We start from the raw sequence: 12,104 nt of genomic DNA on the forward strand, positions 1-12,104 counted from the left end.
AGCGGTTGATGAGGCATTACATGTCAAAAAAGACTATCACCTGGTCTCCTCCAGACACACCTGTGGCAGCATGTCTCGTACTCTCAAGCAGATATTGGTGATTGATATCGGCGGCCTGCGTCAGATGCGACGCTGAATAGCAGTTGAGTCGTCGGGCTGGAAGCGAGCGCTCAAGGACACCAGACAGACATCTGCTCCTCCCCAAGACATGGTTAGGCACAGACGCTACTACAGCAAAGTAAACTCTGGGCTCGCTGGCCATTTCCCAGTGCCATGTCGTTGGAGAATCGCCGATGAGACAGGCCACGCGACGCCTCGCTCGGGCAGTCGCGCATGCGCCAGAGAACACCAAAGGGCTGGCTGGGGGTTGCTAACAAGGTCAACTGTCGAGGATTGCTTGTGGTCAAAAGAAGTCAATCGCCAGTTTCACGGGTCGTCCAACAACCCCATTGCCGCCGTGGAGTCAGGCTCGCGGGAGACTGGCAACTGTCCGCGATGACTGTCCACGCCCTCAAGCTGACAGAGAGCTAGATGAAGACGCGCAAATCCCGAGCCGAGCCAACCCCGCCCGGCCTTTGATGCTATCGGGAAGCCTCCGAGCATTTTGTTTTTGTTTTCTGCATGGTGAAGCTGGGACAATGGAACAAACGCCGAGGCATGCCCGTCAAGATGAAGGCGAGTCCCTTTCATGTCAAATGGCCCCCCAAAATATGCAAACAAAAAGTCTCGTGGACGCTGGCCTCGTGTAAATGATGAGTGTGTACAAAGTACCATTGTGAGTTGTATCACCAGATCCCAACCGCGACCATCCGGCGACATAGCAATACCAATATTTGACTTTGGGTCCGCATTTGCCTCGCCGTTTTCTCGGCATCTTTGTCAGAGAACGTATCAAGTATACATGCCGCGATTCCGGCACCAATGCAACCTCATCATCGCCGTCGCCATCGTTACCAAGCCGGCGACTGCTGTGGCGAGCGTAGCACGGCATAGCCTCGCACGTCTCACCTGCATAGCCGATCTGCCGCGCGCCCGTTCCTGTGGCCGTAGGCCGTGTCACCTCACCCACCGTGCGTGCGTGCAAGTCGGCGGTGGCAAAGCGCGCGCACAACTAAACTGCACTCCGAGACACGTTCCCCGAGACTCTCTGTCTTTCTGTCTCCCAGGCTTCCGCGGGCAAAGACGGCAACGCCCTGCAAGCCAGACACACACACACACACACAAAGTTATAGCGAATAGTAAACAGCGTGTACGTAGGATTCGGCCATGGACATGACGGGATTTAGCTTCGGATCGATGGCCGCGACCCGCTTCTCCAGTTCCCTACCGACACGCAGCTGTGCGGTTGACGTCACGACATCCGGGCGAGTGGCCGTGCATGCGGCGGGACCTACATCTACACTCCGGCGACTCCATGGGCGACGGGATTTCGCACTCGGCGTTGGCGAGATGCGGACGGAACAGACGCCAGGTTGGTCCGGATAGCCCGGCCGAGAAGTCGATGATGGATGCGCTTGGCTTCGGCAAGCCCCGTGCGTGTTGGAGAAGAGGACGTCTGATGGAGGACGTATAAGTTGACGGGATGCGCCGCGAGTAGAGGTTCGGCATGACCAGAAGGGAGCCTCGGCATCAACATTACAAGACGCCTCGAGAGAGCCAAAGTCTGCGATAATGCGCTTCACATCGTCGACAGCCGTAGCCCTGCTGCTGGCCCGTTCGGCCTCGGCAGCACCTCAGTAAGACTCCCTGTCCATCATTGATGTCCAGTCCCCCTCCAGTCCACTCGCCGCCATGTTGGGGATGGATGATAAACACCAAGACGTGTCTCACACGGAAAACAGACTCAAGTATGGGGAAAACACAGGCCCGGTAGGAGGCATCACACCCCCGATACCCACGGCAACGGCCCCCTCGGGCAGCCCGTACGGCGACAGCAGCCTCCTGGGCGGCAACGCGCGCGTCCCCGACGTCGACTCGGACACGGCGCAGGTGCCCGAGAGGCCGCAGCTCGTCAACGGCCAGGACGCCGACGCCGACCTCGGGCTCTACCTGGACCTCGCCTCGGCCGACGCGCCGCAGCCCATCCGCGGCGACTACGGCGACGTCGACCCGGGCCCGCGGACGTTCGACTACGAGAAGCTCAACCCGGACCTCTTCGCGCCGCCGGGGACCGACGCGGGCTCCGTGCCCAACGCCGTGTGGCCCCTCGGCCTGTCGCACAACCGGCCGGGCTACCGGGGCCGCTCCGGGTGGGCGCGGCAGCAAAACACCGACGTGCTGCCCAACGCCAAGCGCATGGCCGGCGTCGACATGAAGCTCGCCCCCAACGCCTACCGCGAGCTGCACTGGCACACGGCCGGCGAGTGGGCGCTGGTCCTCAAGGGCTGCGTCCGCGTCGCCGCCATCAACGACGAGAACCAGTCCTTCACCGACGATCTCTGCGAGGGCGACGTCTGGTTCTTCCCCCCGGGCGTGCCGCACTCCATCCAAGCCTTTGACAAGGGCGTAGAGTTCCTTCTCGTCTTCGACGAGGGCGACTTTGACGAGAACGGCACCTTTCTCGTCTCCGAGATGTTCGCCCGCACCCCGCGCGAGGTGCTCTCCAAGAACTTCCACGCCGACGTCGACGCCTTCAAGGACCTGCCCGACGGCGAGCTCTACATCTTCAACGGCACGCGCCAGCCCAAGGACATTGGCCAGCAGAACACGACCGCCCCGGGCGGCTTCCTGAGCGGCAACGGCTCCTACACGTACCACTGGTCGCGCCAGGAGCCGTACCGCGTGCCGGGTGGCAGCGTCAAGATCCTCGACCCGCGCACCTTTCCCATCGCCACCATGTTCTCCGCCGCCCTCGTCACCGTCCAGCCCGGCGCCATGCGCGAGATGCACTGGCACACCACCTCGGACGAGTGGGACTACTTCCTCCAGGGCTCCGGCCGCGCCACCATCTACCACGCCCCCAGCGCCGGCCGCACCTTTGACTTCACCGCCGGCGACGTCGGCTACATCTCCCAGGCCGAGGCCCACTACGTCGAGAACACGGGCGCCGAGGACCTCGTCTTCCTCGAGGTCCTGCAGGCCCCCAAGTTCTCCGACGTGTCCGTCGCCCAGTGGCTCGCCCTGACCCCCAGGCAGACCGTCAAGGACCACCTGAAGCTGCCCGACAAGCTGCTCGACAGCCTCCCCAAGGAGAAGACGATCCTCAAGGCGGGGAATAGGAACCTGACGGCGCTTACCGGCGGGGGAAAGGCCTACGAGCCGTGAGACGGTCGACTGAAACTGCTTCCACGTCGTGGTCAATGATAGCAGAGCATCTACCGCCGATCCATTTCATGAAGCCTAGAGCCAGACATGAAGCCCCTCGTCGAACTGGAGGGAAGTAGATTTCTGCCGCGCCGGGTGTGAATCGGCAGTGAACAACATCATTGGGCGCGACGGCAGGGTTCGTGTTTGCAAAGGGCGTGTGGACGCGGTGGTGTTGACGGCCACGGGGCTCAGGGGGGGGGGGGAGTTGGCATGTACCCGTACCGCGCGGCATCGCGCTCATGACCACGATGAAGCAGCCACGCTGCATCGCAAACGCCTCTACATGATCTGTCACCCTCATCTACATCTCCTCCAGAAACCTATCCACTCCCTCAAGTGCCGACGTTGCAACGTAACGTGTTGTCCGTACACCCTCAACTCCGGCATGGACCATCGTAAACATGACCCAACATGCATGTGCATGAAGCATGCCCTCTCCCTGTCATCTTTGACAACATGACATGAACCACAACACACCAGACCCGACTGGGAGACAGGAAAAATGTCCGTCTTGGCTGCAGCATCTCAACTTTCCCACATGACTCCCGCCGCACCATCTCACGATCACGCGCGACTAGACCGGCGGGCCGCAAGCACAGACGAACGCCCGAACCCCCCGTCGCCGGCCACGGCCACGGCTCCAGTCGTCGCGCGTCAAAAAGCCCTCCGCTGTTACGTTGTGAGACATTTGCCCTGCCCGGTTTTCCAGTCTCGTTGCACTGTGCATATGTAGAGCCAACGCGACCCGGCTGCTTTTTCCTCATGTAGCGCGAGCGCCTCGGAGACAAAACAGCCAGTAGCAATGCCGTTTTGGCATCTCCGGTGCATGAAAGCAGGGAAAGGCGGTTTCGGCGGTGGAGATGGCGGCATGCGCTGTCAGCTCGCGACGACGTCACTCGCCAACGACTCCCCGTGGCATTGATGGCTTATGACTAGTTCTGGGGGTTGATTTGATTTCTTCTTGGGGCGAAGCTAGTACTCTCTGTATGGGTTCAAGACAAGATCAAACAATAGTTCGCCTTGTAGCGCGAAATGGGTGTTCGCGATATTGGCGCACTACGTGTGCTCACGAGGTCATGTCACGACCCGTCGCGGGCAAACGGCGTTCCCCTAGCTCCTTTCAATATTGGAGAACTCTTCACGGCCCATTCCTGTCATTCGGTCCTTGAAATTGGTGCTTCTGCTGAAAGAAGTCGCCTCGTCACTCTAGTGACCTGCGACGATAGGCTCATATGCAGTCCGCTGTCCAAAACGCTTTCGTTCAACAACGAATACTTGTACTGCTATATACAAGACACATAATAGTCCGCAGTTCACGGTCCGCTACATTGTCCCCTTGAGTAAAATATCTTAGGACTGTTGACTCTACTTGAGTACATGTATCGTAGCACCTCCGGCAGTCACGCCGCCTCCTGTGGGAATATTAAGACACCGAACCCATCAATACGTGAACAAGGCATGCCGTTATATGCAGCAGCCCTGAATCACAGCGACTGCAAGATATCTAAAGTCATTTCGGCACAATCTTATGTTATGTTTCGCATCTAACGCTTGCCGAATGGGCACTGATCAATCCATGTCCCAGCTGTCGTTTCCAAGTACTGCCCATACACAGGCGTCAACTCTCAGGTTGAGATCAAGGATTCATGTCACTGGTCCCCCTTCTCCAAGCATCATAGCAATGTCCAAGACCACCCCAGCATCCCGTTATTCCGAGATTAGAATGCTGTTCTATAAGAAAAGTCTTGATTTGCACTCTTGTCACAGTCAGTTGCTGGGCACCAGGCTCGACAATTCCTTCAATACCGAGCACGACTTGCGCTAGCACTGAAAATAGCGCGGCGCGTGCAGTCTCAGACAGACAGACATAAAAAAGAACAATGCACTGAATCATCGAGTCGCCACGCTGTCCTCCCTTATTGTAAGACAGCATTAGTATAAGTTAGTATCACCGCTGGCCCAGTATCAAGTGGCGAACTTGGCAGACTTTGTCGGCACGCTTGAACGGACCTCTCCACAGTGGCTTCTAAGATTCCAGCGCCAAAAACCCACACGACGCTTTTTCTGGCATCGCCAGTTGGGAATAACGCGGGTACAGATTGATGCCGAGGAGTTGACCACTCCAATCCAAAATTCGATGACGTTCATGGCTTTCAACCATTTGATCAACTCCATTTGAAATTTCATGATGCCTGGCGACCCATGACCTGATTGAGGCTAGGGTCAATTGTACCCAGCGCAATCGCAATGTCAAGAACCTATGGTTTCTTACATGTGAGCTAAAAACTCACGTATATTATTGCGCACTGCGGTGCTTCAAAGAGTAATTGATTCCTGTCACACCAGACCGGAACCCCTTGCTCCCAGCCATCAATGTGCACGCCGTTGCAGTTTGCGGAGCGATGCATCTACAACACATGAGACGTCTCATAGACTGAAATCCACGTAATCACCCCACAAAGAATTGTCCAGGCGGTGACTTCTCTATTGCGTGGGGTTGATGACCGGCATAGCATAAAGGGCGGCGGCGAGTCGGAAGCCTTGACTGTGCTTGCTCCAGTCTCCGTGCTTGTTGGGAGGACTGGACCGAAGTTTAAGGTGCAATAGTCGAGGAAAAATATGTCAATACATTTCATGCACTAGTAAATAGTTTCAATCCTTCAGGGTTCCTCAACGCCTTTACTCCTTTGAGCATGAAGTGTAAAGAAGCATCATGAGCTAGATGGCGGGCGGGGACGGATGAGAGCAGCCAGTGCACCAGCGATATGAATCACTCAATGCAAGAATGTTGAGGCACGTGGCGCAGATTGCCAGGCTTTCCAAGGCACGAAAAGCTTCAGGAAGAAGAAAAGAACATGGATTGGCGAGGCGAGCTTTCTGCGCAGGCGCGCTGCTGCCTACGGATGTGAATCGGTCTGGTGTGGGAACAACTAACAGCTGGCGGCAACTGTCGACAGCTGATGAGATTTGGACCGGCTATGTACATTTCTTTCACTCAAGATTTCGTCAAGGGATAGCAGACTCAGCGGCCTGGTTACCCATTTTTCATTTTAGTCAATGCGTCTCTGCGTCGGCTTCCTATTCCTGGTCCAAGGACCAAGGAATCACCAAGCGATACCACGCCTAGGCGCATACATGGTTCGGCTCACCCCAAAAGGGCCATTCTGTGACGCCAACGAGTTCCCTCGACTGCGATGCGCCCAGGGGCTGAGCGAATACATCAGCCAGCGAGGGGAATTCGCCGACTGCGGGTTGATTCATGTACCTACATGTATATTGACCTACTGCATACGCATGTACATACTCATTTCCATATTCATTACTACTCATATATCCGTAAGTAGGCACTATAATTATCTCCTAACGTACGTTGGGTAACTCCTCCTCAGGTACTTGAATCAATTTTATACCCTGCTCTCACCGTCCGGAGCTTGCGTCGCATCACCGGACGAGACGCCGAGCCTCTTCTTCACCATGATCTTCACCCCAGGGGGAGGCACCAAGGTTTCAAGCAGCCAAATGTTCGGCGGCCTCCTACCCTCATTCTCAGGGGGAAAGCATATATCGTAGTGCATCAACAAATAGGAAGTGATCATTTTGAGCTCAAAGTCAACTATGAATCTACCGGGACAGGCGGTTTTACCGTGGCCAAATGGCAGATATTGTTTAGACGTGGAAGTAAAGCTCAAAGAGCCAAGGCCCGGCCGGCCTTCGGCGTCGCTGGCTGCCTCGCGAAGGCGCGAGAAGCGGAACGGATCGTACTTGCAGGGCTCCTCGAGGTGCTCGGCGTCCGTCTGCGGCCCACGGTTGAAGAGTGAGACCATGGCGCCCTTCGGCAGCGAGACGCCGTCCTCGGTGACGAGTCCGTCGACGAGAACCTTGCGCGGGACGGTGCGGTTGGCGAAGCTGTGGGTGCGCAGCGTCTCGCGGGCGACGCTGTCGATGCGACTCATCGCGGCGGCCTTTGCCTTGGTCCAAGTACCATCAGGCGCGGCACCAATGACGCGGGCGATTTCGTCGCGTAGAACGGCCACGGTGTCGAACTCGGCGTCAGAGCCCAGAATGTCGAGTATCATGTTTGTCAACTGGACTCTGGGCAGGTGGATCAATCCGAAGTTGGCCACGCATAACCGCCGGCACATGTCGTCGGGGTTGAGCTCTTCTGGCATGTGCTCCGCGGCGTATCGGAGCATCATCTGGTAGTGGTCCTGCGGCATGGGCACGTCCGGGTCTTCCTTGTTTCGGTGGAGGAGTCGCATGCGCTCCTCATACAGTGGGCGAACATGCCGGCCAAGCTTGGCTATGTTGCGTGAGAGCGGTAGACTGGCGAGCCTACCGACCACCGGTTTAAGAAAATTCGGGCTGGCGCCTGTGATACCCGCGTTCAACAAGAGCCCATCAATGGCGGCCAAGCAACTTTCGTGATACTCTTCATTCCGACCTGTGCTGGCTGTGAGCCATTACTGATGCCAGTTTGTCGCAGTCTATAGGCCGGGAAACAAAGATGACTTACATAGCTGCAAACCCTCGACCGAGGAGCCTAGAGTAAAGTAAGTCGCAACTTGGGCGATGACCGTTTCCACGGTCTTGTACAAGTCAATCTCTCTCCAGCTCTGCGTGTCGTCCCCCAATAAGGTGTCGAAAGCCACAGCCAGCTCCTCTTTCAGCGCGTCACCCCTGGCTTCCATTACTTGATCCATATCCCTCTTTACAAGGGGGATGGGCCGTGCGTCCGCCGCAAATCTCTGGCTCCCTAGACTATAAGTAACCTGCTCGATCTCGACGAGGGCCTGCGAGACGCTCAGGGTCCCCTCGGGCTGCTCGATAAGCCATTGAATCGCGCTAAAGGGCAGAACGATCTCGTCCCGGCAACCGAGCCCCGGGATAAGGACGGTTTTCCCTTGTTTAGAGTACTGTTTTCCTGTCGGTCAGCCATGATGTACTCGGCACCACATGAAGCATCCCGCTCCAAAGTGTGCTGGTTACATTCTCATAGGCCTCTCGGTAGAGAGACTCGCAGTCGGTGTAATACTGCCATCGTGTGCGCAGGGTAAAGCCCGTCTGTCCAGGCTTGCGCCCGACTCTGGCGAGATTGCGGGGATACCGGATCGTGAAGTAAAAGTTGTAAAATGTCGCGACTGCGAGCAGCATGCCGACAGCGACCACGTCACTGCGCACAATGAGGCTCGGCCACGTCCATCCAAGAGAAGCCATATTGGTCACAGCTGTCAAGAGGGTTTCTAGGACTGATGTCAGCCAAGCCTGTGCTTGTGACGCGTTGAAGCGTGTTTACGGTAGGCGGGCCTGGTGCCATCATGACATGAAAGTGATGGATTCTGTGCCCCTCAGTAAGATGTGACCCTCCATTTGGTGGTGCATTGGGGGTATTGGGCCGCATGTCGAAGTCTGACATCGAAGTCCTTTCCATGTTGCCTTTGCACCACGGCAGCTGAAACACTGCACACCGCATACATGTATAGAATACGTCACGTATGAAACACGGCACATACTTGACATATCACGGGATTGATGTTAGAGATGGAAAGAGTCGCTCGACGGAAAGAGTCGCTCGACGCTTCTTCCATCAAATGGTCAACGGGAGCTACGACACGAGAACCAAGGGCATGCGACCATGGAGGCTGCCCGACTCGGCTAACCTTCTTGTTGCGCGGAAACACCTAGCTCAAGGCTCGTTACACTACCGAAAAGCCCCTGCAACTGTTCGCGGGCGGTGGGGGGTTACACTCGTCATGTCCTCGTATCAAGTCCCTGCCCGCGCCTTTCTTGACGTCTGGTACATGTACAAACATGAACACAATGAGCCACGAAGCAGCGTCGTTATGCCCAGCGCACTCTCACCGCCGGAAGCTCACATACAGCATCGAGGGTGCGAAACAAGTGTCCGTCCAGCCTGCTACCTCGACCTCGAGCTGCCTGTCTGCAACGAAGGCAGGCCACTTGACCGTGTGGAGAAGCAAGGTCTAACAAGCGAGACTTCAGAGCATCTTGGATGGGGCCATCTGCCAAGACGAAGACAGACTGTGGACGACTATTCGGCAAGTGGTGACAGGATCAGAACAAATGACGGCTCATGTATGACGGACACGTCGGTCACGTCAGACACGTGGGCCACTCTGGCACCTTGGGGCACGAGGGCCACGAGGGCCACGGGAGCCACGGGAGTCGCAGCAGGCACGATAGACATGGCAGGTACGATGGACACAGGAGACACCCCGGACACAGTAGGCACCGAAAAAACGGTGGTCATAGGTGATACGGCAGCACATCGTAATGAGCAGGTGCGGTGAACACAATGATGGGCATCGCGACAACAAACTCGCACGACTACGTAGTGAAATGCTGATAGTTGCTTGCAGTTCTGGATCTATTACTTCGCACATTGACGAATTTGACGTCGGCGCGTTCTTCTTTTTAAGGGTATTTGGGGCGCGCCAGATAAGAGAGTCGTGCTGCACTTACTGCTCAAAAACTCTACGTGCAGTCTGCGGTAATAGTGTCGGCCGGAAGGTACAGTGTCTGTCGCAATGCCATTGATGTCAATGGTAGATGCGGCCAATTGTCGAGTCCAGCCGGTCGCGCCCAGGATACTGACAAGGCACTATAAAGACGGCACATTGGGAAAATTGGTTCCTGGCCCGTCAACAGCAATATCAGACCAACGGCGTGCATGTGCTCGCACGGAGACTCCAGGCCCCCAGTCTGCGGCAACAGAGCAAATTGATCTGACAATGCGCACTGTCAGAAATTTGCGTGGACGCTGGACGACACTGTGTTGTCGCTGTCGTAGTCCACTGTCCATCCCAGAAAGTCATGTCTCCACAAGCGTCCGCCACCACAACCCTGTCGGTGGACGCACCACCCACACCTTCCCAACCAGTCTCAGGCCCTTAGGGTTCGATCCACGGAGGTATGACAATACAGATGAGGGATGGCCATGTGCCGTGCAGAAAGACAAAAAAAAAGGCGGAAATACAAAATCACTTCTGGTGAGAACGGCTCAGACGTCGAGACACCAAAAAGATAGGAATCTGGAAATATCCAGATTCACGTTCCGACAACGACAGGATTCGAACCTGTGCGACCGAAGTCATAGCATTTCGAGTGCTACCCCTTAACCACTCGGGCACGTTGCCTTGTATTTGTTATGATCCAGGGCACGAAAAGCAGCCCAAGAAGCCTTTCAGAGGTCGACCAGCACGTCTGGGGGGTGGTGGGGAGGATGGCGCCACTGGACGCGCACAACGGGCCGACGACCGGTCAAACAAGTCACCGGCTGTTTTTTCAAGGTCATCTACTACTCCTTTGTATCAATTTTTTCGCTCTCGTTGCGCATCTGGTGCGTGCTTGAGGTTGGTGCGGACGAGATGGCGATGATGCCCACGACTGGGGCGACCTGTCATCAAGATCCTCAACTTACGACCCGAGGAAGGTGCAAATTGAGCGACTTCCCCAAGCTCCATTTCCCAGCACAAAACTCTTCGCAAACTAAGCCAGTCTCACAGAAACACCAGTGCAACAACTCGCCCACCGCAGCGCAGTGGCCCGCGCTCAATCGCGATGTTCGCTCAACAGCACAACTCTGCCGGGTACAGAGCACAGGTCCCGCGACAGTGTCGAGGAACACATTCACATTTCAAGACAGCGCAGTCAACAAATGACCCACACCTATGAGCTTATTTACAGGATTTCCAACTCCACAACATGAAGACCGCGCCGCGACGACTTTCCAATCCCGTCCGTAATCAAGGACTGATCCACGTCTACCTCAACACGATAACATGCCGCCGGCCCAGAGCCACGACATGGCACCAGGGGCAGCACCGAGCGGCGCCCCTCATGAGGCAACCTCGTTAGTGGGCAAGTCAGGCCTTGGTATATGTAGGGTTCACGTGGCAGCTCGTAGGATCGGACAGGATGTACGTGGAGGCTAGGCAAGGAGACATGAGAAGCATCTTCTTGCTCGTGCTTTATGGCTCGAGACTGTGCAAGGTAACGCTCACCCGGACTTCACAAATGTCCCGGCTGTTCCGATGCTATTCGACGCAATGTTCTTTGAATGTAAACAGCAGGCATGACGGCGCATATCTACGTAGTTGAAGCTCCAAGCGATACTACTCTCGACAGAAATCATGAGGACTCGCTCCTTCCTCCCTCCGATGAGAGGTCGGTGCCCAACACCAGACCGAGCGCCATCGAATGGCGAAGGGGAATGTATGATTGAGGGCGGGCCGGCTGTGAGTAGAGCACCAGCGTGAGTGGCGTTAGGCAGTTGCATCGAAAAGGCACACGCCGTGGCAGCTTGTGGCCCGCTGCGGTTTTGCATGTGCCGTGGCTTGCTCAGCTTGTTGATGTCCTGGTATTACGTATCGGCCGGCCAGGCGCCGCGTTCGAGAAGAAAGAGAAGGTACCCCAATCGCGTGGGTTACCAGGGCAAATCCCGGGGGGGGGCAGGCCGCAGGATGATGCGATAACTACGCCGCGTGCGTGTCAAGCCAGCGATGGGGTGCAAGCCGACTCGATAGTGCCCGACGATCAGAGCAGCAACGGGCCGTAGCTTGCGTGGCGCCGCGCGTGGCATCGCATCGCATCGCACGCATCACCCTCAATTGGGGGGTTGCATCAGCAGTGCACCGTCCATGTGTCTTGCTGGACGTCGCAGGGCTGACGAGTGAGACGTTGCTGGCTGGCGGGGATTCATGTTCCATCGAGGGATAGTGTAAGAACGGCGGGGGCCTTTTCAACGCGGCAGATGGACGCGCGCTGGGACGTCGAAATGG

The 12,104-nt window shown here is 56.5% G+C and overlaps 2 protein-coding genes and 1 non-coding gene across 4 annotated transcripts; 1 reads left to right on the forward strand and 2 right to left on the reverse strand.

The window, feature by feature from the left end:
• The first annotated feature begins 1,269 nt into the window (after positions 1-1,269).
• Positions 1,270-4,559, forward strand: JDV02_000298 (uncharacterized protein). 2 transcript variants are annotated; one of them, XM_047981091.1, is made up of 2 exons: positions 1,270-1,736; positions 1,842-4,559. In XM_047981091.1, exons 1-2 carry the CDS (start codon positions 1,672-1,674, stop codon positions 3,262-3,264), a joined length of 1,488 nt encoding a protein of 495 aa, XP_047837049.1. In that variant the 5' UTR covers positions 1,270-1,671; the 3' UTR covers positions 3,265-4,559. The 2 variants fall into 2 exon arrangements, with proteins under 2 accessions (XP_047837049.1, XP_047837048.1); XM_047981090.1 differs by having other exon boundaries at positions 1,270-3,502.
• Positions 4,560-6,710: 2,151 nt separating this feature from the next.
• On the reverse strand, positions 6,711-8,520 carry JDV02_000299 (uncharacterized protein; the record flags this gene model as incomplete). The annotated part of the gene is made up of 3 exons (XM_047981092.1): positions 6,711-7,747; positions 7,820-8,219; positions 8,293-8,520. 3 exons carry the CDS (start codon positions 8,518-8,520, stop codon positions 6,711-6,713), a joined length of 1,665 nt encoding a protein of 554 aa, XP_047837050.1.
• Positions 8,521-10,379: 1,859 nt separating this feature from the next.
• On the reverse strand, positions 10,380-10,460 carry JDV02_000300. Its single transcript has one exon. It is a non-coding gene; the product is annotated as a tRNA-Ser (tRNA).
• Positions 10,461-12,104: the final 1,644 nt, after the last annotated feature.

This window comes from Purpureocillium takamizusanense, chromosome 1, assembly GCF_022605165.1.
Source record: "Purpureocillium takamizusanense chromosome 1, complete sequence".
Classification (NCBI taxonomy): Eukaryota; Fungi; Ascomycota; class Sordariomycetes; order Hypocreales; family Ophiocordycipitaceae; genus Purpureocillium; species Purpureocillium takamizusanense.

Coding starts and splice junctions, on each gene's coding strand:
- JDV02_000298 (XM_047981091.1), top strand. CDS start 1,672: ATGCGCTTCACATCGTCGACAGCCGTAGCCCTGCTGCTGGCCCGTTCG. Junction 1,737..1,841: donor TCGGCCTCGGCAGCACCTCA/GTAAGACTCCCT, acceptor CACGGAAAACAG/ACTCAAGTATGGGGAAAACA.